General features: G+C 45.1%; 1 protein-coding gene across 1 annotated transcript; it reads right to left on the bottom strand.

The window, feature by feature from the left end:
- Positions 1-8,574: 8,574 nt before the first annotated feature.
- On the bottom strand, positions 8,575-14,542 carry LOC125539003 (P-loop containing nucleoside triphosphate hydrolases superfamily protein). Its single transcript, XM_048702358.2, has 15 exons — positions 14,317-14,542; positions 13,892-14,230; positions 13,553-13,743; positions 13,090-13,284; positions 12,620-12,796; positions 11,615-12,003; positions 11,315-11,495; positions 10,749-10,871; positions 10,542-10,658; positions 10,179-10,283; positions 9,912-10,052; positions 9,709-9,774; positions 9,445-9,603; positions 9,228-9,309; positions 8,575-9,040 (listed from the first exon to the last, which is right to left on the bottom strand). The coding sequence occupies exons 1-15, from the start codon at positions 14,510-14,512 to the stop codon at positions 8,988-8,990; spliced, it is 2,514 nt and encodes an 837-aa protein (XP_048558315.2). The 5' UTR covers positions 14,513-14,542; the 3' UTR covers positions 8,575-8,987.
- Positions 14,543-25,900: the final 11,358 nt, after the last annotated feature.

Below are 25,900 nucleotides of genomic sequence, written 5' to 3' on the forward strand. Positions count from 1 at the left end.
CATGAGGGTCCCCATGTCGGTGCAATGACGTTTCATCCGTCCCAATTTCAACTTCAGGGGCCCAAACCGGCAGTTGCCTTCTAGGGTTAATACTGTGGTGTCAGTGTTGATGCGGTCTGAGGAGTGCAACACTTGTGAAACCCGACGCACCCAATGAGTCGTTGATTCTCCTTCCTCCTGGACGCATGCAGCTAAGTCCACTATCGACATAGGCTGTTTACAGGTATCCTTGAAATTGCTGATAAACCGGGCTCGTAATTGGGCCCATGAACTGATAAAATTAGCTGGCAAGCTTTTTAACCAAGTACGGGTCGTTCCTTCAAGCATCATGGTGAAGTATTTCGCACACGCCGTGTCATCCACATCAAGCATCTCCATGGCCATCTCATAGCTCTCCACCCATGTCTCTGGAGGTTGATCCGCCATGTAATTTGGTACCTTGCGCGGGCCTTTGAAATCCTTGGGCAGGCGCACGTTGCGTAAAGCGGGGATAAGGCAAGGCACCCCCAAAGAATTAGAAGTAACACCATGTTCGATCGAGATGGTTGGACGAACCGGCGTGAGCTGCCGAGCCTGATGCTGTGCGGCTAACTCGGCCTCCCTGCGCGCTCGGGCCCGGTTCACCACTTCCTGAGTGTCATCAGCACCACCCGTCGGGTTGTTGCCACGGGGTGCTCCACGTCGTTCATTACTCGACACTGCTGGTTCATCCATATGTCTGCTATAGCTCCGGCTTGGACGGGGGGTCGAGTGGATCCGGTCGCGGCTATACGAGTACGCTTCCTGTTGGGCCAAAACTGTCCTCAGAAGTTCCTTGACCCATCGCGTCTCTACTGCCTGCGGCGAGTCACCTTCAATTGGAATGGCCTCCAGCCGTGAAGCAGCGGCAACAAGATTGTCCATTGGGTTGGAGTAGTGACCCGAAGGTGTTAAAGCATCCTGAGGTATAACAGTGTTTTGACGAGGCGGGTCCATCTGACGAGGCTGAACCGGTGCACCGGTCCCAGGGGCTTCTGCCCGGTTCCCCTCCAGCGGATTGCCGGCTCTTGGTCCTGGAGTGTTGAAAAGGTCTCTGGCCTCGAAAACCGGAGGTAAGCGGGATCGGTGCTTCCTCCTCATGACTTCATGCGACGCGCTCTGGTCCAACATAAGCCTGTAGGCCTGTGCGTCTAAAGCGGCCCGCTCTACGGCCATCCTGGTGTCCTCAGCCGTCGGATCTGCCTTGGCCTGGGTGATCTGTTCCTTTACCTTTGCAATCTCCGTGTTGTGAACGTCCTGATCTGGCGGATTAACTTCCGCCATAAGCACAGCCAACGCATCAAATAGTTCTGATAGAACCTGAGCCGGCGGGCGCACAGGGCCTCCTGCCCCGGCAGCCGTCGTCGCTGCTGAACCAGAGATCGTTGCCGTAGCTGTCGAAGAATGAAGCGCTGCTTGTGTTCCGGCCATGAATATTCCAACCCGGCTGGGCAGATCAGAGGGGTCCGGAATACTGTCGTCATCGGAACAGCTCCCAATCCGGCCATCTTGTAGCTGATAAAGAGATTCGGTTTCTCCGGTCAAAGATTCGTCACCGGAACAAACGACAGTCGCCCCGCGAAATTCCGATCCGTCCTCATAACTTCCTCCATGGATGACTCCCATGAAGGCACGCTTCATGGCCGGTTTAACCCGGGCGGATTGCGCACGCTGAGCCGTCTCGACGAGGTCGGTGCAGATGTCCGGCTCAGGGCCCGGTTCACCGATCTTGCCAATGAAAACGTGAATGCTACCAAAGGGGACCCGGTACCCGTACTCAATTGAGCCGGCCTCGGGGCCCCAGCCTGCGTCGTCGATGTAGAGCTTGCCGCGACGACTCTTAGTCATCCGGCCTACAGCGTAGCCCTCGAGTCCTTCAAAGCGGCCCTCCAAGAACCGGAAACCATCGTGCGATAGCCCCATGGTGGGCGCCAACTGTCGTGGTTTTGTCATGGCAGATGTCCTAGAGAAAGGACTTAGTCGTGGAGCCATCGCGACGGGTTAGCTTGAAGGGATTAAAGCGGACACAAGGACGCAAGAGAGTTTATACTAGTTCGGCCCCTTCGATGAAGGTAAAAGCCTACGTCTAGTTGTGATGGAATTGATGGGGTTTCGATGACTAGGGAGCAAACAAGCTTCGCCTATATCTCGAGTTGTTGTCTGTTGTCCTTGAACCACCGCCGGGTCGTCCCCTTATATACACAGGTGACTCTCGTCGGCTTACGGAGTCCCAATACCGGCTCATAGATGTGTCCGGTTTGGTCTCTTCTTATTCCTAACTTACAATACAGGTTAACTACTAACGCCGGTTTACGGCTGCAGGCCTTGAGCCGACCATGGGCCTTAAGCCCTCCTCTGTCTTCTTGGGCTTTAACTTACTTAACTACTGACGAAGTTAACCCGGCCCAGATAGGCCGGTTTACGCCCAGTAGTAATATCCCCAACACTAGTGGTGCCCCCTGCCCCCGTATATAAAGGAGCAAGGGGAGGAGGCCGGCCGGCCCTATTGGCGCGCCAAGGAGGAGTCCTCCTCCTAGTAGGAGTAGGACTCCTACTAGGAGGGGGAAAGGAAGTGGGGAGGGAGAAGGAAAGGGGGGCGCCGCCCCCTCCCCCCCCCCCCTCTCCTAGTCCAATTCGGACCTAGGGGGAGGAGGCGCGTGGCCCACCCTGGCTGCCCTTCTCTCTCTCCACTAAGGCCCATATGGCCCATTACTTCTCCGGGGGGGTTCCGGTAACCCTCCGGTACTCCGGTTTTCTCCGAAATCACCTGGAACACTTCCGGTGTCCGAATATAGCTGTCCAATATATCAATCTTTATGTCTCGACCATTTCGAGACTCCTCGTTATGTCCGTGATCACATCCGGGACTCCGAACTAACTTTTGTACATCAAAACTCATAAAATCATAATATAACTGTCATTGAAACCTTAAGCGTGCGGACCCTACGGGTTCGAGAACAATGTAGACATGACCGAGACATGTCTCCGGTCAATAACCAATAGCGGAACCTGGATGCTCATATTGGCTCCCACATATTCTAAGAAGATCTTTATCGGTCAGACCGCATAACAACATACGTTGTTCCCTTTGTCATCTGTATGTTACTTGCCCGTGATTCGATCGTCGGTATCTCAATACCTAGTTCAATCTCGTTACCGGCAAGTCTCTTTACTCGTTTCGTAATACATCATCTCGCAACTAACTCATTAGTTGCAATGCTTGCAAGGCTTATGTGATGTGCATTACCGAGAGGGCCCAGAGATACCTCTCCGACAATCGGAGTGACAAATCCTAATCTCGAAATACGCCAACCGAACATTTACCTTTGGAGACACCTGTAGAGCTCCTTTATAATCACCCAGTTACGTTGTGACGTTTGGTAGCACATAAAGTGTTCCTCTCGCAAATAGGAGTTACATAATCTCATAGTCATAGGAACATGTATAAGTCATGAAGAAAGCAATAGCAACATACTAAACGATCGGGTGCTAAGCTAATGGAATGGGTCATGTCAATCACATCATTCTCCTAATAATGTGATCTCGTTAATCAAATGACAACACATGTCTATGGTTAGGAAACATAACCATCTTTGATTAACGAGCTAGTCAAGTAGAGACATACTAATGACGTTTAGTTTGTCTATGTATTCACACAAGTATTATGTTTCCGGATAATACAATTCTAGCATGAATAATAAACATTTATCATGTTATAAGGAAATAAAATATTAAGATTATTATTGCCTCTAGGGCATATTTCCTTCATCATCTACTATTGATACTCTTGTGTCTACTATTGCTAACTACAATAGGCAACTTGGTGCTCAATTTTGGCAACTTTAGAGTGTTTGCAGGCAACTTAGAAAAACAATGATAAACCACTTCACAATATTGTAGGCAACTATTTTTTGCGAAGTTAGGCAACTGAGTAGCAATGATAGGCAACTAATTACCAATAGTAGGCAACTAGGCATCAATTGGTAGGCTATTTACAATATTTATAGGCAACTGCACATCAATTGTAGGCAACCGACTATCAAACAATAGGCAAATGAGCAACCATGATAGGCAACTTGGGATAATGTTAGTAAAATTCACAGGTACACATAGTATGGTGAAGTTGTTTTGTATGTAGCATTAAAGGGGCCTTATGTTTTGTGTGATTTTTTTTGTTTTTACACAAACAAACCTAATAGGAAGTCCTACTAGGCCAAAGAGAAGAAGTCGCTTCTCTATAGCACGATAGTTGCCTCCTTCACACCCAAAGTTGCCCTAAAAAAGTATCCAGTTGCCCACAGTCAAGCATACAGTTGCCTAAAACAAAGTATCCAGTTGCCCACAATCAACAAATAGTTTGCCTAAAACCATGTATCCAGTTGCCCAATCCTCACGAACAGAAATATTTTATGAAGACCATTTTTTGGTAAATATCTAAATGTTTTAGATACCTGTAATTAAGTTTGGGTCATAGAGGGGGAGTCAAGATTTTCTTCTCCTCGGATGGGATCCCTTGCTGCGACCGTAGAGGGGAGCGGGTGGAACATACATATATATGTTGTTTCTACTTGTCTTTTTGTGGTTCGTTTTTTTTTTTGCACAAGGGTTGTCTGATGTTACTGCAAGGAGCTTATGGGGCAGCAACCCCTCTTTTAGTGCATGACACTAGTTGCTTCAAATTTTACAAGAGTTGTCTGAAATCATAGCAAAGTTGGTGCATGTTTTTTACTTTTGCATAGGGGATGCATGCTATTTTTACGGCAAGGAACTCATAAGGGGCAGCAGACCTTTTTTTACATGCCTAATAGTTGGACTCATTGGATGGTTAAAAGTGTCTAAAAGGCCGATTCCAATATTTGAGGCGTTTTTGGTGATCCACGTTGGAGTTGTCCTTATGGTAGGCGATTTAGAGGTGAAGCTAGTCAATTGGTAGTCATGATAACCAACTTATAAGGATACTCCGTTGATAGGTAGTCATACTAGGGGGGGAAAGGAGTTGCTTTCCTATAGCACTAAAGTTGTCTCCGTAGCACACAAAGTTGCTCGGAAAAAAAAATTCGTCAAAACCTACTCATATGGGATCTAGTTTTGAAGAACTCATCACGAGAAACCCAACGGCGAAAACGGATTTGAATTTTGACATTCTAATCAAAAGTTACAAGTTTTTAAAGTTTTTGATGCCATACTAAACGCAGGTGGAATAGTTATGTGCACGCATTCGGTTTTCTTTTTTGGTTGTCCTCGCTGACGCGCGGGGAGGTCATTCCTTTCTTCTTAACAAATTTCTCTTAGCATGTAAACATGTCATTTCAACGTGCAACCACATATGAAAAAGATGTACCTCAACATGCAATTCAGAAAACTATTATGCTACTTGTGTTTAATCAAATAAAACTCCGGGTACTTTTTGCGAGAACTCTGTTTTTCTTTAAAACTCCGTATTTGACAACATTTTTTATAGGGGTCCGTATTTGGCAACTGCTATTATATAATAATAATCACATACAGTAAATCTCATCTATATATTTTCTCTTCTCGCATTATTAATCCAAATATATATGTTCCAATCTTAACGAAATACTATCACAACTAATTTCCCAAGAACGAGTAGATGTAGCAAGAAATGTGCAGCAGTGCATCCACTTAATTCGTCGTCGAGCTTAATAAGAAAATCTTGCAGATCAGTCTGTCCGATCCCGCCCTTACATGGACGTACATGGGGAACCTCTGCAACTAGCTACCCCTAGTGCTACATTTCTTCCACGCTGCAGCAGATCCAATATGCATCTCTTATACGGAGTACATATCAACCAACCAACTTCAAGAAATCTTGCAGTGTGAAAAAATCATATCGACCAAGAAACCCTGTCGTCGGTGCACGGTCACCGCCGCTGCAGCCGGCCGCTTCCAGGCGCAAATCATCCAAGGCCTCGTCAACATCCAAGATCATGTCGCGGTAGTCCAATTCGTCCACGAAGGCCTCCTCCTGCTCCTCGTACATCTTCTGCTGAACCTGAGCGTCCAAGGAAGCATCGCCGTCCACGGCCTGTTCTTCATCTTCAACCCCGCCGGCGCCCGAGACTGCTCCACCGCTGGCTGCGCCCGTCGCTGCTTTCTCTTTCTCGATGGCCTCCGTGAGGTGGCGGGTGATGTCCTCGGCGCTGGCCATGAGCAACCGCGTGGTGCCCATCACCCAGTCTGCTTCGCCTGCCTTGGCCGCCTCTGCGATCAACTCGATGGCCTCGTCGATCTCGCGGGTGAGCTCGCCCGTGGCTACAGAGTTCAAGTGGTGCAAGACGTGCTCGCCGGACGCGGCCGCCGTTGTTGCCATCTTGCCGACGGCCTCGCTGAGCTCCGCGAGGGCATGCAGGACGTCCTTGTCGGTCGCGTCCGCCGCGATCTTGTCCAGGTCGCCTTGGAGCTTGTCGGAGAAGGAAACGAAGCCGCCGGGGCTGGGACTCGTAAAGGCTTCATCACGGTCACCGGCCGATGTCGCCGCGCCCTTCTGCTCGTCGAATGTCGAAGCCCCCATCGCCGCGCACGTTTGTTTCGCTCGTTCTCTGTGAATTCGCGGCGAGAAGCAAGGAAAGGGCTACGATCAGGTTCTGATTACCGGGACGAGAGATCGAGAGAGGCAATGTCGATGTTAATGTAGGCAGAGGCGCCTGCCGCTGCTGTCTCTAGTGAGAGTCGGCGAAGGAATACAGTTGTGTATCGGAAGTCGAATTAGATGTCGAGCATGTTTCCTTATCGGAAGTCGAATTGGATGTCCCATAAGAAAATTATTTTCTTTTTCCTTTTCTTTACCATTTCTTCAATTTTGTAGGGGCAATTTAAGCTCAATTTAAGCACGGTAACTCAACTTGATAGCAACTATATTGAATGCCAAAAATGGTTATTTTATACGTATATAGTTAGCAGCTTGGACAATCTTTTAATGATATTTTAAATAAAATATACAGTGTGGCTACCTAGAGCTACCTAACACTAGTCGGTGGATGGCGCCATCTAGTCATCGCCCTCCTCCTCCTCCTCCTCCAAGGGATAGTCTAGGAAGGCGTAGGGACCTAACTCACGAGTGGCAGCCACGAGCTGTCGCTGTTGTCACTGGATGCGCTCCTTGTTGCGAGCTTCGAGGGCGGAGAGCCACATCACGGCGTCGAGTAGATCCTCGAGCTCTAGCACCGCGTCCGGCTGGCCTCAACTGGTACAGCGTCGTTCATTGGAACGAGGGGGGCAGCGAGGCTGACATGGACATCCTCCTCGAGTCATCGTCCTCCTTCTCCTCCTCCACTCGGACAAGGGGGCAAGCTCTACGCCATCAGCCACTCGTGGAGCCGTCGGTGCCACATGAAGCGTTGGATCCCCTGTCGCCGCCAGATAAGTTGCCGCTACGGGGGGAGGATCCCGCTGCTGCCACGACTAGTGCGCCACAGGGAGAGTTCGCGTCGGTGCACAGGACGTGAGGTTCCGCTCAGCCGTCAGAGTGAGCCAATAGGCTACGTTCTTGCGCAACGGCATTGTCCCGGATGTTGGAGGAGATGGAAGGGGAGGAGATGGCTAGGGCTTTGATAATGAGGACGCCTCGCCATGGGGCATTTATAGCTGGGGATGAAGTCACGTGGCCATCCGAACGGCTGCCCCGGGAATCAAAGGATGTGGTAGAGACCATTAATGTGCAGGTGGTTGGTCGTCACATTCATCATGGCTCACCGGTGATTGTTTGTGCATGAACCAAGAACAACTTTAAAACCCAGTTGTGGCGCGACGAGAAAGAAGTTGAAACTTCCCTCGTGGGTTTGCAATTGGATATGGAACAAGCTCCAAGCGGGGCCTCCACATCCTCCATATTTGAAGGCTATGAGCTCATTTTTGAAGTGAGCTTCATAAATGGGGAGGTATATGTGGACTCTGCTAAAGTGTTATTTTGAGTTAAAATCATCATATTAATAATTATTGTGGTGATCAGGGTCATATGGCAACTCTGCTGGAGTCGCTCTTAGCGTTAGGTTCAGCGTCATAGGTGCAATGTGATCCATTGAATGAAACATTACAAATCTAACAGCGAGCTACTCCCTCTATTCCTAAATATAAGTCTTTAAGGAGATTCTACAATGGACTCCATACAAAGCAAAATAAGTGAATCTACACTTTAAAATGCATCTATATACATTAGTATGTGGTTCATAGTGAAATTTCTACAAAGCCTTATATTTAGAAACAGAGGGAGTAGAAGATTGTGTTTTTTACTGTTTTTGTACCCTGTAAAACCCGTGCGTACTCATGCTCTGATATTTGGTGAAGACACATGTACCTCTAGCCAAATAATAAAAAATCAAGATCCTATATTCTCGTTATTACTGCTATTACTGTTTACATTCCTTTCGGACAACTATTCTACGTACTTGCTTGCTTTTGAAGCAATGGTGAAATACCTGCCTGAATAAATTGATGGTTGAAGTCAGTTAAGACATAATTTTACCTCTAGCACACCTGGGTTGGATATACTGTTAGTCTTCTGTTTCATTGAGCACGCCTGGACAGGCAGACACCTAATCAAGTCAAGGTCCATAATAGAACAGGCCCTGAAAATTCTACCACATATAACATCTGGGTGAACTCACTCAGGACAACAAAAATATTTCAGCACTCCAAGATAAACTGTGATAACGTACACATGTTACAGAGATGAGTCAATTGTACGGCGTTCATTATCTGCTAGGGCTCAGTTCTAACTTATCTTCAACTGCAAAACACGGAATACATGGCCTCTGTCTCATTTCCTCCAACTCACATATTCTTCAATCATCTTTCATGACAAAATCATCAGCGAAGGCATGCATTCTCGAAAGGAATCGTGGAACTGAAGTGGCCTGATGATGAAGCAGCCGCACATTTACCAATCCTAACCCTGAGACAAACAATCTCAAAACAACACATGCCTCCTCTTTCAGTATTTCATTTATTATTCAGTCTCTCTCTTTAGCACTTCTCCTGTCCTTTCTCTTTTGTTCTCGTGTGCCTGAAATTAGAAGACGGTAATTATAAGGCGGGTGTGCTCTGCCTGTATAATGTATGTACTGTTTTTCATTGTAAATATAGTTAAGGGGATATTTGAAATGTAAAGACTTGGTCAGAGGCAGGTTACATCCAATATTCATCTGACTGCAAGTAAGGTGAAATATAAGAAAAGGATGATAAAAGTTTACTTTTCTTCTCTTCGTGTTTCTTTCGCCTCCAATTCTCAGCAAGTCTTCTCTTCTCCCTTTGCTTGTCCATGTTCACACAAATCTGACAGAATAAATTAAAAGCAGTTAATATATGAACTACATACACAAACAAAAGCAACTAATGTATCAAGTACATACACAAGATACAAACTTGATTCTGGTTATGAATACCGTAAATAGTCTATAGAAACCTAACCTCTTGCCCAGAATCTTGAAGAGCTTGCAACGGTTCCACACGATCCTGGCCAATAATAACAAACCGCGATCCTTTATTATTGTCATTACTGCTATTACTGTTTACATTCCTTTTGGACAACTCTTCTAGTTGCTTTTGAAGCAATGGTGAAATACCAGCCTGAATAAATTGATGGTTGAAGTCAGTGAACACATAATAGACACTCTAGTGAGGTTAGGATACCATAATCGATCCATAACATTTACTCCATGACAGAAAACTAACCCCGGCCAAATAGCGGCGTGAGAATGTCTTAGGCTGCAAGGGATGTTGCAAGAGTTCATTCAAATCCTGTGATTCAAAGGAAAATATGCTTACATACGGGCCAGATAGGTAAACATTGTAAAAATCATGAACACCTACAAATAGTTTAGTTTAGCGATAATTTAACCCTATAAGCCTAATATAATCATCATAATCATTCAAACCTGCTGAAGTTTCTGGAGCTGTGCCGAAGTCGCCTTTCGTTGCTTGTGGCCCCGTACACGTTCTTCCTCGCTGTCACTAGCCTCCAATATCAAACCCATGGATTCAGCATTCCTCTGAAGCCAGGATTTGTTAGCATTTTCCTGAAAAGCAGAGGAAAATCAGAGCGTAGACAAACATGACCTAACTTTAACCAGAGGCCAGTGGTTAATCCATACATGTTAGAAATGACCAAAGAATATGACTGAAAATGTAACCAGAGCCCTTGCCTTTGAACTTTTACTTGATATCTTGTCAATCTGCCGAGCAAGGGAGAGCCTATTCATTATTGCAGGCATGTAGGCCTGATCAACAGGAAACTGCTGCAGGTTCTCCTGTGATTTTTAATCAATGGTTATAGTCAGCTTAATCCGAGAAATAACCATTGTAAAATTATGCACCACGCTGAGTGGCTGAGACTTGACAGCGATGGAAGTGCAGATGTAGCAACAGGTGCAAAATAGAAGTGCGCGGCTATGAAATAATATATCGGAAACGGTGGCCAAAAAGATCAGTTATAACAAGCCATGAGAGATTGAATATGCCACGTATGCAGTAATATTTAATGTATGAATACACCTGAAATAAATCACCTTTGAAAACGACTTGCAAAGAGAGTAAAACTTGGCTTTGTCAGCAGGGGAGATTAATGCAATACTGCAGCCAGTCAATGATTTACGCGCTGTCCTTCCACTCCTGTGGATATAAACCTAAGGGGACAAACAAGAATTTGAATAACTCTAGTTAGTTTGGTCCATATCTAGGAAAGTATAGGTTTGAGAAATAAACAGTGCACTTACATCACTTGAGTGTGGCAGTTGATAATGGATAACAGTTCGAACATTATCAAAGTCCATGCCCCTTGCAAAACCATCAGTCGCGACCAAAACGGAGTTCTCGCCTTCACGGAAACGATCCACAGCCTGAATGAACACAGAAAAACCTCAACGCTTTATGTTACAGAAGGCGAAGCTAAACAAGGATATATGGGAAGTGCTTAACTTTATTTGGATATAACCAGTCATATGAGTCAATGTAAGATAAGCAAGAACAAAAGAAAAATACATACATCATCATAGAACTTGAAAAGAAAAGTAAAGCATCCTATTATCCCAGAGTCAGTTATTAACTGATAATTTTAGACAAACATTAGTGCATTACTTACTGTTAGCAACATCCAAAGATGAGAGTGCATGTCCCAATAGAAGGCATAACTTTCATATGTGTACCGGATTGTGCGGGTTACAGGAATTCTGGCCATAACCATATAAGTATATAACAGATCAAATCTAAACTGAATGATAATTCCAAAAGCTTAACAAATGTTAAATGTAAGTATCGTGTATAGTTTATGGGAGAAAATCACCTTCATGCGAGCCCTTTGTTGCATTTGAGCATGATTTGTCAAGACATTTATTCCAAGAGTGCGTAATAAGGAAGAAATGTGACGCAGTGCAGAAATCGATGTGCAAAATACTATCGTGCGGCCTTGCCCATGAACACTCAATATATAATAAAGGTTGGCATCCTTATCATCATCACTACACCTGCAAAACAAGCGATGATTTTTTCAGTGTCAAACTGTCTATAATTTTTTCATAAAGTACAAGCCAAAAAAAAAACAGTGGCCATAATAACAGAAGTACAAAAAGAAGAGAAGGCGTACTCGATGAATGATTCTTCAAGTTTCTCCGGCAAGATCGAAGCATTTGTCAAATCAACTATTTCTGCATTAGGTTTCATACCAGCCTGCTTCGAAAGTTCTTCAATAGAACTAAGATCATCAGCCGTCGATGCCTTTGAAGTAGAAAGCCCACGCTTCAACTTCTTGCGAAAATTAGCTGAAAGTGCAAGCGTTGCTGAGAAGACAAAGGTTTGCCTCTTCTTTATTTGCAAATTTGCCACGGTTTCACAGCTTGATGTGGCTTTTACAGTTTGCTCATCAGAACTATTGGATAATGGAAGCATCTCAATGATAGATTGCACTTCTTTAAAATGACCCCGCTCTATCATTCTATCAGCCTCGTCCAACACGAAGAATGACAATGAATGCAGCTGAGTGATAAAAACAGAATATTGTGACAGTTAGCACCATGTCTTCAACATAAAATAACCACAAAATGACAACTGCAATAAGTAGAATATGCCAAATTTATACACTCATTCTCTCTTCTTCTGAAATATATAAAATGAGTTCAGTTTACTATTGGGTTCATTTGTCCAGAAGTCCAAAATAGCAGTAATAACCATCAGATATAGGTTAGGTCCGTTCAACCAGAGATCACTGGGTTCCATCAAATAGAAGTTTTCTTTATCTTGGGAGGTAAACCAGCATTCTCCAGACTAAAGATGCCAGCCTGGCTTTCTGTTTGCAGTTTGCACAAACAGAAAAAGGTGAATCTAGTAAGTGTGCATTTTCTTCTAGTTTCCAGTGATGGGAATCTTCCGGCTGCAATGCGGTAACAAAATTTTGTACATGGAAGTTGGGCATTTGTTATCACTCGTGCGAAACAGTCAATTTCAGATTAGCTTATGATTGCTGATAATATTTAATTTATTATTCTCTATACTGCAATCCAAGGGGTATGAATGGTGTATGTTGATGATACACAGAAATGCCAAAATGCACGCTAACAATTTGACATATGCTTTCAGACTTTCACATACTAACCTCAACTAGGTGCTGATTGCCTGATGACATTAGCTCCCATAATCTTCCTGGAGTTCCAACAACAATTTCAGGTTTCTTTTTCAGAAGTCGTTCTTGCTTTTCCATGGATAAACCACCAACGATAGGAACAACATGAATTCCTAAGAACTTAGCTGCTTCTTTTAGATGATCACAGACCTTTAAATAAGAATAATAACATAAGAATGAGTGGGTGACACATAGTACCTCATTTGAATAGAGGTGAAAGCTTGCACAGAAGAAATTACAGGACCAATGACATTCAGAATTCAAACTGAATAAGCTAGGGAAATTTGAACCCAATTAAGCGCTAAGGGCAGTAGGATGGTCATTCACAAAAAAAAAAGCAATAGGATGGAGACCATAGATTTATAGCTGCGCTGCTACAGCATCATCAAACAATTAAATTCCACGCCAAATGTAAATTGGTCTACGTTAGGTCATTCTTATACCTGTTTGGCAAGTTCTCTGGTGGGTGTCAAAATAAGTGCTCTGAGTGGGCCTCCTGTAGAACTTCCCTCCGCCACTTTTTCATCTTCTACATGTAATCTTGTGGTCTTATCTCGTTCTTCCAGAAGGCGCTGCAAAATAGGGAGACCAAAAGCAAGTGTCTTGCCAGAACCTGTCTCAGCTGCTCCAATAACATCCTGTTGCAGTGTAAAAAATTATACAAGAGCATAGTTAAAAGACCTAAGGTTTCATCTGGAGCGATTTTAAAAGCTTTGATTAATAATTAGTTAACTAAGAGGGACGAAAAATAGCACTACCAGTATATAATACAATAATATATCCATTAGGCAACTTTATGAAAGCAACAAGCATAAGAACAATACCATATTTTCAGTAAGAATAGCGTCACCATTTTCATGTAGAAAAAGCCAATGGCCAGTGGCCTATGAGTTAACATTGACAAACCTTGCCTTGGTGAGCCCCTGCAGGAATGCAAGCCTTCTGTATAGGTGTTGGTTCATTGAACCCAAGCCTGTGCATTGCCTTGATAAGAAGGGGATGCAATCTTAGCTCTAGCCACGCATAAAGTTCATCCTCACCCAATTTCACCTCCTCTTTGTTGTCTTGTTCCATATTTTCAATGTCATCTTGCATATCTGGAAGCACACAACAGTATTCTTAACTATAAATTTGGCAAATCACAGCTAACAGAAGCACAACAAAGCAAAGAATGCAAAACTACAGTCTAAGAGCTACAAAAGCAAATGGTCCGAAGCCACAGGCTGAAAATGAGAAGCTAAGCACCTTCCACATTGTCATCAGCAACGTCCTCCTTGCTCTCTGAATCATTATCCTTCACCTTCCTCTTCTTCTTGCTCCTCTTCTTCCTCTTTCTTTTATTCTCACCCTTCTCACCCTCCTCCTCGCTCTCAGCTACCAAATCGCCTGCACAATCGCCATCACCATCACCATCGCCGCCTACATCCCCATCCAAGCGCTTGGCATCCCCTCGCTTGCGTTTCTTTTTCTTCTTCTTCTTCTTCTGGTCATTCCACGCTTTCTTCTCACTTGCTCCCACGTCCTCCACGAAGCTCCCGAAGATCCCGAAGTCGGCCCCGTCGATCTCCTCCAGCTCCAGGAACCCTGCGCCGAATCCCCCACACACGTCAGTAATCACAGAGACAAACCGAACCAAGGTGGAGCCCAGTACTGGAAAGTCAGCTCGTTACCTCCTTCCTTGCCGCCGGCGAGGACGAGGAAGGGATCCTCGACCATGGTGGCGCCAGAGGAGGAGGGGGCGGCAGCGGCGGCGGCGGCTTTCTTCGGCTTCTTCCTGCGGCCTTTCTTATTTTTCTTAGGCCTTTGGATAGCCTCCTGCGGCGGTGTGGGTGGGTCTGGCGTAGGCTGCTCCGGTGCGTCGGCCATCGGAGACCGGGGGCGGGGGGCGGGGGGCGGGGGTAGTTGGAGGTGCTGGCGCTGGCGGCGACGGCAGAAGGGGAGGACGAGGTGAGGGTTTTGGTTTGGACTTCTTTTTTTGGAGATTGGGTTTTGGTTTGGACTAATCTTGGAATTGGGCCTTTAGGCTGACTACTGACGGGTTGGGCCAACTTGTCTACTAGGCTTCGGGTACCTATTCGGCGCTTAACGCGCCATTTAGTGCCTTAAACGTACGCAGCACCCATAATGGAACCGGAGTTGTGGGAGTTATTCTTCGAAACAGCATTGGATAAACAATTACTGATGCGGCAAGCCATTTGTCTCTTGCCCTTGATGAGGCTACTGCGGAAGCAGTTGCGCTTCGAAAAGGTATTGACCTCCTAGAGTACCTGGGTTCAACGAGTGTCATCATTGAATCAGACTCTCTGGAGATCATCGAGTTATGTAGAGGAGAGATGGAGGTGCTTGGTCCTTATACAGTGATCCTCTTAGATTGCTTTACTCGAGCTTAGATGATTGATGGAGTTTCTTTCCAACATGTCCCAAAAGAAGTGAATCAGGTGGCACATCACTTGGCTAAATTTGACCTTCCTGATTTCTGCTGCATCATGTACCGAACGATGTAATCCTATTGACTTTTCAATAAAATGTCATGAGGCAATGATACGTCTCCAACGTATCTATAATTTTTGATTGCTTCATGCTATATTATCTATTGTTTTGGGCAATATTGGGCTTTATTATCCACTTTTATATTTTTTTTGGGACTAACCTATTAACCGAAGGCCCAGCCCAGATTTGCTGGGGTTTTTTTTACCTATTTCAGTGTTTTGAAGAAAAGAAATATCAAACGGAGTCGAAACGGAACGAAATCAACTGGAGAAGTTATTTTTTGAAGGAAAGCTACAGGATGGACTTGGACCCCACGTCAGCAGAGAAGGGAGGTGCCCACGAGGGTGGGGGCGCGCCCCCTGCCTCGTGGGGCCCCCGAAGCTCCACCAACGTACTTCCTGCACCCATATATACCTATGTATTCTAAAACTTCCAGAACGGACAATAGATCGGGAGTTCCACCGCCAGAAGCCTCCGTAGCCACCGAAAACCAATCTAGACCCGTTTTGGCACCCTGCCGGAGGGGGAATCCTTCTCCGGTGGCCATCTTCATCATCCTGGTGCTCTCCATGACGAGGAGGGAGTAGTTCTCCCTCGGGGCTGAGGGTATGTACCAGTAGCTATGTGTTTGATCTCTCTCTCTCGTGTTCTTGAGGTGATACGATCTTGATGTATCGCGAGCTTTGCTATTATAGCTGGATCTTATGTTTCTCCTCCCCCTCTACTCTCTTGTAATGGATTGAGTTTCCCCTTTGAAGTTATCTTATCGGATTGAGTCTTTAAAGACTTGAGAACACTTGATGTATGTCTTGTCGTGCGTATCTATGGTGACAATGGGATACCACGTGATTCACTTGATGTATGTTTTGGTGATCAACTTGCGGGTTCCGCCCATGAACCTATGCATAGGGGTTGGCACACGTTTTCGTCGTGATTCTCCGGTAGGAACTTTGGGGCACTCTTTGAGGTTCTATGTGTTGGTTGAATAGATGAATCTGAGATTGTGTGATGCATATCGTATAATCATACTCATGGATACTTGAGGTGACATTGGAGTATCCAGGTGACATTAGGGTTTTGGTTGATTTGTGTCTTAAGGTGTTATTCTAGTACGAACTCTAGGGCTGTTTGTGACACTTATAGGAAAAGCCCAACGGATTGATTGGAAAGAATAACTTTGAGGTGGTTTCGTACCCTACCATAATCTCTTCGTTCGTTCTCCGCTATTAGTGATTTTAGAGTGACTCTTTGTTGCATGTTGAGGGATAGTTATGTGATCCAATTATGTTATTATTGTTGAGAGGACTTGCACTAGCGAAAGTATGAACCCTAGGCCTTGTTTCAACGCATTGCAATACCGTTTACGTTCACTTTTATCATTAGTTACCTTGCTGTTTTTATATTTTCAGATTACAAAAACCTTTATCTACCATCCATATACCACTTGTATCACCATCTCTTCGCCGAACTAGTGCGCCTATACAATTTACCATTATATTGGGTGTGTTGGGGACACAAGAGACTCTTTGTTATTTGGTTGCAGGGTTGCTTGAGAGAGACCATCTTCATCCTACGCCTCCTACGGATTGAAAAACCTTAGGTCATCCACTTGAGGGAAATTTGCTACTGTCCTACATATCTCTGCACTTGGAGGCCCAACAACGTCTACAAGAAGAAGGTTGTGTAGTAGACATCAGGCAACCTTTCAAAAAAACGTATGCGGCGCCCATGTGTGCTTCCCATGAGCCGATCCAGGTAACCCTTTGTTTTTGGGATCTTTATCGCCGGTTTTTAGTGCTTTTATTATTGCTGGCTTTTTCTATGTGTTTGTTTGGCTGAATTCATAAAAAAAATATGTCAAATGGTTGAATTCATAAAAAGATGAAATTCATAATATTTTAAAAAATTGCAAAAAAATTCAAATACATGAAAATTCCTTAAATTCACAAAAAATCAATTTCACAATATTTTTCAAATTTCAAATTATTTAAAAATGTATGCGCATTTTTTCCAAATTCATGAACTTTTCTCAAATCTGTGAACGTTTGTAAAATTCATGAACTCTTTTTGAATTCATGAAATTTTTTCACATTCACAAACTTATTTCAAATCCATGAACTTTTCTGAATGTCCAAACATTTTCTTTTGCGGGTGAAATAACTTGTATTACTCAACTCATAATATCCTTATAGTCATTGGCAACTAGTTGTATAGATTCATCAGGGCCAGAACCAATCCAGGTCATGGCTCTCCCTTCAAATCGAGTGAAATTAGCTAAACTATCACTAACCATATTTTGAGAGTGACACACATGAGTAATACAAGAATCACGAAGCCGCATAAGATGCCCGATCTCTATAACAAGAGAGTAGAAAAACAATCTATCAACTTCCTTAGCCTAAACAAGCTTGACTGCAACATTAGAGTCCATCTCGATAATAACTGGAAGATCACTTCTTTGCAACGTGAGGGGAAGACCCTTCATGCATGCACACAACTCCGCTTCCACAACATCTCTGCAAGAGAATAATTCCTACACGAGGAGAAAACTAACGTTGCCCATACTGTCTCTGAGCACCATGCCCGCACCAACAGACCCGTCATCGATGAATGAGCCATTCCTATTTTAGTTTAGCCCAGCCCGGACAAGGTGGCACAACTCCGACCTGTTCTTTAGCAGGCGCGTGGTGTAAGCATGTGTGTGTGGCGGTGTGAGTGTATGTCTACGTTCTCATCGAAAATCAAATAGAAAAAGGCGTTTTAGCCCCCCGAGCCCACATGTTATCAAGTGGGTATATGATGACCCACAAGTATAGGGGATCAATTGTAACTCTTTTCGATAAGTAAGAGTGTCGAACTCAAGGAGGAGCAGTAGGAAATGACAAAGTGGTTTTCAGTAAGGTAATGTCTACAAGTGTTGAAATTGTCAGTAACAGAGTAGTTTGATAGCAAGATAATTTGTAACGAGCAAGTAACGATAGTAGTAACAAAAATTCAACAAGGTAGCCAAATCCTTTTGAGGCAAATGACAGGCCAAAACGGTTTCTTATGATAAGCAAAGTGTTCTTGAGGGTACATGGGAATCGCTCCGCCGGAGGGCAAAAGTGCTCCTGCCCAAGTTCCGCCTCGAGACGGCGGCACCCCATCCCGAAAGTCCTCTCCTTATTTTTTTTAGGTTAAAATGACTTATATACCAGAAGATGGGCATCAGAGGTGGCCCTGGGTGAGCACAACCCACCAGGGCGCGCCTGGGGCCCCCTCTGGTAGTTATTTGCTCCAATATTCATCATATATTTGATAAAAAAAATCCGTGAAGTTTCAGCTTGTTTGGAGTTGTGCAGAATAGGTGGCCTGACGTAGCTTTTCCAGGTCTAGATTTCCAACTGCCGGAATTCTCCCTCTTTGTGTATACCTTGAGAAAAGGCATTAGAATTACTCCAAAAAGCATTATTATGGATAAAAACATCATAAATAACATTAAGAAAACATGATGCAAAATGGACGTGTCAGTATATTAAACTAAAAGAAAAGGAATCTGAATGTTTTAACAACAAACATGTTCATGCTTTGAAAAAGACATATCTGGTGACTTGAACTAAAATAAAACCGGTGCTCCAGAAAGGAATAGTGCATATCTATGTTGTAGATCAATAGCTCGCGTTTAGCTCCTCTCTTTTATTGTTGATATGTTCCTAGAGAAAACTAAGTTGAAAGACGTTAGTAGCAATGATGCGGATTGGATCCGTGATTTGAGGTTTATCCTCATTGCTGCACAGAAGAATTATGTCCTTAATGCACCGCTAGGTGACAGACCTATTGCAGGAGCAGATGCCGATGTCATGAACATTTGGCTGGCTCAATATGATGACTACTTGATAGTTTAGTGCACCATGCTTAACAGCTTAGAATCGGGACTTCAAAGACGTTTTCAACGTCATGGAACATATGAGATGTTCCAGGAGTTGAAGTTAATATTTCAAGCAAATACCCGAGTTGGGAGATATGAAGTCTCCAACAAGTTCTATAGCTAAAAGATGGAGGAGAATAGCTCAAGCAGTGAGCATGTGCTCAGATTGTCTGGGTACTACAATCGCTTGAATCAAGTGGGAGTTAATCTTCCAGATAAAATAGTGATTGACAGAATTCTCTAGTCACCATCACCAAGTTAGTAGAACTTCGTGATGAACTATAATATGCAAGGGATAACGGAAACGATTCCCAAGCTCTTCGCGATGCTTAAATCGACGAAGGTAGAAATCAAGAAAAGCATCAAGTGTTGATGGTAAACAAAAACACTAGTTTCAAGTAAAGGGACAAAGGGAAGAAAGGGGAACTTCAAGAAGAACGGCAAGCAAGTTGCTGCTCAAGTGAAAAACCCAAGTCTGGACCGAAGCCTGAAACTGAGTGCTTCTACTGCAAAGGGACTAGTCATTGGAAGCGGAACTACCCCAAGTATTTGGCGGATAAGAAGGATGGCAAAGTGAACAAAGGTATATTTGATATACATATTATTGATGTGTATTTTACTAGTGTTCGTAGCAACCCCTCGGTATTTGATACTGGTTCAGTTGCTAAGAGTAGTAACTCGAAACGGGAGTTGCAGAATGAACAGAGACTAGTTAAGGGTGAAGTGACGATGTGTGTTGGAAGTGCTTCCAAGATTGATATGATTATCATCGCACACTCCCTATACTTTCGGGATTAATGTTGAACCTAAATAAGTGTCATTTGGTGTTTGCGTTGAGCATGAATATGATTTGATCATGTTCATTGCAATACGGTTATTCATTTAAGTAAGAGAATAAATTGTTGTTCTGTTTACATGAATAAAACCTTATATGGTTACACACCCAATGAAAATGGTTCGTTGGATCTCGATCGTAGTGATACACATATTCATAATATTGAAACCAAAAGATGCAAAGTTAATAATGATAGTGCAACTTATTTGTGGCACTGCCGTTTAGGTCATATTGGTGTAAAACGCATGAAGAAAATCCATGCTGATGGGCTTTTGGAATCACTTGATTATGAATCAATTGATGCTTGCGAACCATGCCTCATGGGCAAGATGACTAAGACTCCGTTCTCCGGAACAATGGAGCAAGCAACAGATTTGTTGGAAATCATACATACTGATGTATGTGGTTCGATGAATATTGAGGCTCGCGGCAGGTATCATTATTTTCTGATCTTCACAGATGATTTGAGCAGATATGAGTATATCTACTTGATGAAACACAAATCTGAAACATTTGAAAAGTTCGAAGAATTTCAGAGTGAAGTGGAGAATCATCGTAACAAAAATAAAAGTTTCTACGATATGATCGCAGAAGGAAAATATTTGAGTTACGAGTTTGGCAGTCGTAACCGTACTTTATTAGATATGGTGCGATCTATGACATCTCTTACTGATTTACCGCTATCGTTTTGGGGTTATGCATTAGAGACAACTACATTAACATTAAATAGGGCACCATCTAAATCCATTGAGACGACATCGTATGAACTATGGTTTGGCAAGAAACCTAACCTGTCATTTCTTAAAGTTTGAGGTTGCATTGCTTATGTGAAAAGTTTCAACCTGATAAGCTCAAACCCAAATCGGAGAAGTGCGTCTTCATAGGATACCCAAAAGAAAATGTTGGGTACACCTTCTATCACAGATCCGAAGGCAAGATATTCATTGTCGAGAATGGATCCTTTCTAGAGAAGGAGTTTCTCTCGAAAGAAGTGAGTGGGAGGAAAGTAGAACTTGATGAGGTAATTGTACATGCTCCCTTATTAGAAAGTAGTTCATCATAGAAATCTGTTCCTGTGACTACTACACCAATTAGTGAGGAAGCTAATGATGATGATCATGTAACTTCAGATCAAGTTACTACCGAAACCTCGTAGGTAAACCAGAGTGAGATTCGCACCAGAGTGGTACGGTAATCCTGTTCTAGAGGTCATGTTACTTGACCATGATGAGCCTACGAACTATGAGGAAGCGATGATGAGCCCAGATTCCGTGAAATGGCTTGAGGCCATGAAATCTGAGATGAGATCCATGTATGAGAACAAAGTATGGACTTTGATTGACTTGCCCAATGATCGGCGAGCCATTGAGATTAAATGGATCTTCAAGAGGAAGACGGACGCTGATATTAGTGTTACTATCTACAAAGCTAGAATTGTCGCAAAAAGGTTTTCGACAAGTTCAAGGTGTTGACTACGATGAGAGTTTCTCACTCGTATCTATGCTTAAGTCTGTCTGAATCATGTTAGCAATAGCCGCATTTTATGAAATCCGGCAAATGGATAAACAAAACTGCATTCCTTAATGGATTTATTAAAGAAGAGTTGTATATGATGCAACCAGAAGGTTTTGTCAATCCTAAAGGTACTAACAAAATATGCAAGCTCCAGCGATGCATCTATGGACTGGTGCAAGCATCTCGGAGTTGGAATATACGCTTTGATAAGTTGATCAAAGCATATAGTTTTATACAGACTTGTGGTGAAGCCTGTATTTACAAGAAAGTGAGTGGGAGCACTACAACATTTCTGATAAGTATATGTGAATGACATATTCTTGATCAGAGATAATGTAGAATTATTCTGCAAAGCATAAAGGAATGTTTGAAAGTAGTTTTTTCAAAGAAAGACCTCGGTGAAGCTGCTTACATATTGACCATCAAGATCTATAGAGATAGATCAAGACACTTGATAAGTTTTTCAATGAGTACATACCTTGACAAGATTTTGAAGTAGTTCAAAATGGAACAGTCAAAGAAGGAGTTCTTTCCTGTGTTACAAGGTGTGAAGTTGAGTAAGACTCAAAACCCGACCACGGTAGAAGATAAAGAGAAAATGAAAGTCATTCCCTATGCCTCAGCCATAGGTTCTATAAAGTATGTCATGCTGTGTACCAGACCTATTGTATACCCTGCCCTAAGTTTGGCAAGGAAGTACAATAGTGATCTAGGAGTAGATCACTAGACAGCGGTCAAAATTATCCTTGGTGGAATAAGGATATGTTTCTCGATTATGGAGGTGACAAAAAGGTTCGTCGTAAAGGGTTACGTCGATGCAAATTTTGACACTGATCCAGATGACTCTAAATCTCAATCTGGATACATATTGAAAGTGGGAGCAATTAGCTACAGTAGCTCCGTGCAGAGCATTGTTGACATAGAAATTTGCAAAATACTTACGGATCTGAATGTGGCAGACCCGTTGACTAAACTTCTCTCACAAGCAAAACATGATCACACCTTAGTACTCTTTGGGCGTTAATCACATAGCGATGTGAACTAGATTATTGACTCTAGTAAACCCTTTGGGTGTTGGTCACATGTCGATGTGAACTATGGGTGTTAATCACATGGTGATGTGAACTATTGGTATTAAATCACATGGCGATGTGAACTAGATTATTGACTCTAGTGCAAGTGGGAGACTGAAGGAAATATGCCCTAGAGGCAATAATAAAGTTATTATTTATTTCCTTATATCATGATAAATGTTTATTATTCATGCTAGAATTGTATTAACCGGAAACATAGTACATGTGTGAATACATAGACAAACAGAGTGTCACTAGTATGCCTCTACTTGACTAGCTCGTTGATCAAAGATGGTTATGTTTCCTAACCATAGACATGAGTTGTCATTTGATTAATGGGATCACATCATTAGGAGAATGATGTGATTGACTTGACCCATTCCGTTAGCATAGCACTTGATCGTTTAGTTTGTTGCTATTGCTTTCTTCATGACTTATACATGTTCCTATGACTATGAGATTATGCAACTCCCGTTTACCGGAGGAACACTTTGTGTGCTACCAAACGTCATAACATAACTGGGTGATTATAAAGGTGCTCTACAGGTGTCTCCGAAGATACTTGTTGGGTTGGCGTATTTCGAGATTAGGATTTGTCACTCCGATTGTCGGAGAGGTATCTCAGGGCCCTCTCGGTAATGCACATCACTTAAGCCTTGCAAGCATTGCAACTAATGAGTTAGTTGCAGGATGATGTATTACGGAATGAGTAAAGAGACTTGCCGGTAACGAGATTGAACTAGGTATTGAGATACCGACTATCGAAACTCGGGCAAGTAACATACCGATGACAAAGGAAACAACGTATGTTGTTATGCGGTCTGACCGATAAAGATCTTTGTAGAATATGTGGGAGCCAATATGAGTATCCAGGTCCCGCTATTGGTTATTGACCGGAGACGTGTCTCGGTCATGTCTACATTGTTCTCGAACCCGTAGGGTCCGCACCCTTAAGGTTTCGATGACAGTTATATTATGAGTTTATGAGTTTTGATGTACCGAAGGAGTTCGGAGTCCCGGATGAGATCGGGGACATGACGAGGAGTCTCGAAATGGTCGAGACGTAAAGATCGATATATTGGACGACTATATTCGGACATCGGAAAGGTTCCGAGTGATTCGGGTATTTTTCGAAGTACTCGAGAGTTACGGGAATTCGCCGGGGAGTATATGGGCCTTATTGGGTCATACGGGAATAGAGGAGAGAGGCCAAAAGGAAGGAGGCGCGCGCCCCCCTCTGGTCCGAATTGGACAAGGGGTGCAGCCCACTTTTCCTTGTTCCTCTCCCCCTCTTTCCTTCTCTCCTACTCCAACAAGGGAAGGAAGAGTCCTACTCCCGGTGGGAGTAGGACTCCCCCCTTGGCGCGCCCTCCTCCTAGGCCGGCCGCCTCCCTCCCTTGCTCCTTTATATACGGGGGCAGGGGGCACCCCATAGACACAACAGTTGATCATTGATCTCTTAGCCGTGTGCGGTGCCCCCCTCCACCATAGTCCTCGATAATATTGTAGTGGTGCTTAGGCGAAGCCCTGCGACAGTAGAACATCAAGATCGTCACCACGCCGTCGTGCTGACGGAACTCTTCCCCGACATTCTGCTGGATCGGAGTCCGGGGATCGTCATCGAGCTGAACGTGTGCTAGAACTCGGAGGTGCCGTAGTTTCGGTGCTTGATCGGTCGGGCCGTGAAGGCGTACGACTACATCAACCGCGTTGTGCTAACGCTTCCGCTTTCGGTCTACGAGGGTACGTGGACAACACTCTCCCTCTCGTTGTTATGCATCACCATGATTTTGCGTGTGCGTAGGAAAATTTTGAAATTACTACGTTCCCCAACATGGGCTTTACTGTCGCCACTCCCTGTCCCATCCCCCCTGATGAGGGCATGGGCTTTGCTGGTGTCGTGGGCCAACTCCCCGTGGCCGGCTTCTCTGGAAGCCGCCAGTCGGAGTCGGACGGTCTTGATCTCTTCTCTAGGACTCGGACGTATATGGGCTGCCGGCTGTTCCTCCAGCCTCCCTCCTGAAGTCGGCTCTCCGTCTGTTGTCTTGAGGGGCGCAGTTAGCCCCGACGTCTTGAAAGGTTATGGGCCTCGGGTTAGCCAACCCGTGGCCCATTACTCCGACAGTAGTCCCCGAAGCTGATGATGCACCATGGACATCCAGCGGAGGAGCCTCAGTAGCTTCATTCTCCGAGTACCTGAGGTGGAGACTCCGCTTGACTCTGTCGGGCCGACTGGTAGGAGTCGGAGTCGCCTGACTTTGAATTGTCCAAAAGATACTTTCGAATCCCCTGGCGGGAACTCAGTGGCGTACAAGCTAAGCTTCCTGGCCACCACCCACTTCGTGCCCACCACGTGGCAACCAGTGGCCGGGCCAGCCTGCCTACCCATCTGCGAGATGGGACATGCCTGCAGGCGGGGCCCCACCACTACCGCGCCTCAGCACGCGAGCGGATCCGCTGCGGCCGTGGGGGACGGTTGAGGTTCTCACGGAATTACCGTGCGCAGTAACTTTGCGCGATAGACGTGGGGGCGTGGGGTAGTGGGCGCAGTAAATCCCACAACCGCCCCCTCGGCTTCGCAGCCCACAGGGCTATAAGTAGGGGGAGGAGGGGAGATGGCGGAGCACGTGCGTCCCGCCTCCCCACTGCTTTCTCTCCTTCTTATCTCTCTCTCAGCACCTCGAGCCTTGTCGAACGTCGCGGCGGTCCGCTCACGATGAGCTCTTCCTCCGCCGTCACACCCCCGATGGCGCACTCCGGTACCTGGGATGGTTCGGAGGTCCACGAGGATCACATCGACTTCCTCCGCAAGACACGTCGATTGCCCGGCGAGGACCTCGTGAGGGTCCGCCTCGCGCGGAAGGGAGAAATTTCGCCGGCGCCGTAGGAGGGCGAGTGGGTTGTCTTCCACTTGCACTGCCTGCGCAGCCTGGGCCTGCCGGCGAGCAACTTCTTCCGCTCCTTCCTTGAGTTCTACGGACTCCAGCCGCACCACCTCACCCCCAACACGGTGGTGTTACTGTCCGCCTTCGTCACCCCGTGCGAAGGCTTCATCGGCGTTCTCCCCACCATCGAGCTCTGTGGGGAGTTCTTCTTCTCCAAGCTCGGCACCCAAGCCGCGGGCGTGCCGGCTCAGTGTCGCGCATTCATCGCCGTGCGGAGGTCGGGGGCCGACAACCCATTTCCCTCCATCAGGCTGATCAAATCGGTGAAGATGTGGCAGCGGTCGTACTTCTATGTGAAGAACGTCTCCGCGGAGGGTGATTGGGTCAACCTGCCGGCCTATGTAGCCGGCCCGCCGGCTGGGAGACAGCCCAACTGGTCGCACCGGGCCCGGACGCTGACGCCTGCAGGAGCCGGCGTCGTTTGCACGGCTTCGAGTGCTGGCGCAGCCGGAGGGCCTGACCGGGCTGGACTTGCTGGCCGCCTTCGTG

The sequence above is a fragment of the Triticum urartu genome, chromosome 2A (genome assembly GCF_056163025.1).
Source record: "Triticum urartu cultivar PI428250 chromosome 2A, HENAU_Tu73, whole genome shotgun sequence".
Taxonomy (NCBI): Eukaryota; Viridiplantae; Streptophyta; class Magnoliopsida; order Poales; family Poaceae; genus Triticum; species Triticum urartu.

What these genes read in the sequence shown, in the direction of transcription:
- LOC125539003 (XM_048702358.2), bottom strand. Translation starts at nt 14,512, where the DNA reads ATGGCCGACGCACCGGAGCAGCCTACGCCAGACCCACCCACACCGCCG. An exon ending in GCAATCAGCACCTAGTTGAG is followed by an intron (nt 12,004 to 12,619) that starts GTTAGTATGTGA and finishes TTTATCACTCAG; the next exon opens with CTGCATTCATTGTCATTCTT. An exon ending in GAAACACGAAGAGAAGAAAA is followed by an intron (nt 9,041 to 9,227) that starts GTAAACTTTTAT and finishes TTCTAATTTCAG; the next exon opens with GCACACGAGAACAAAAGAGA.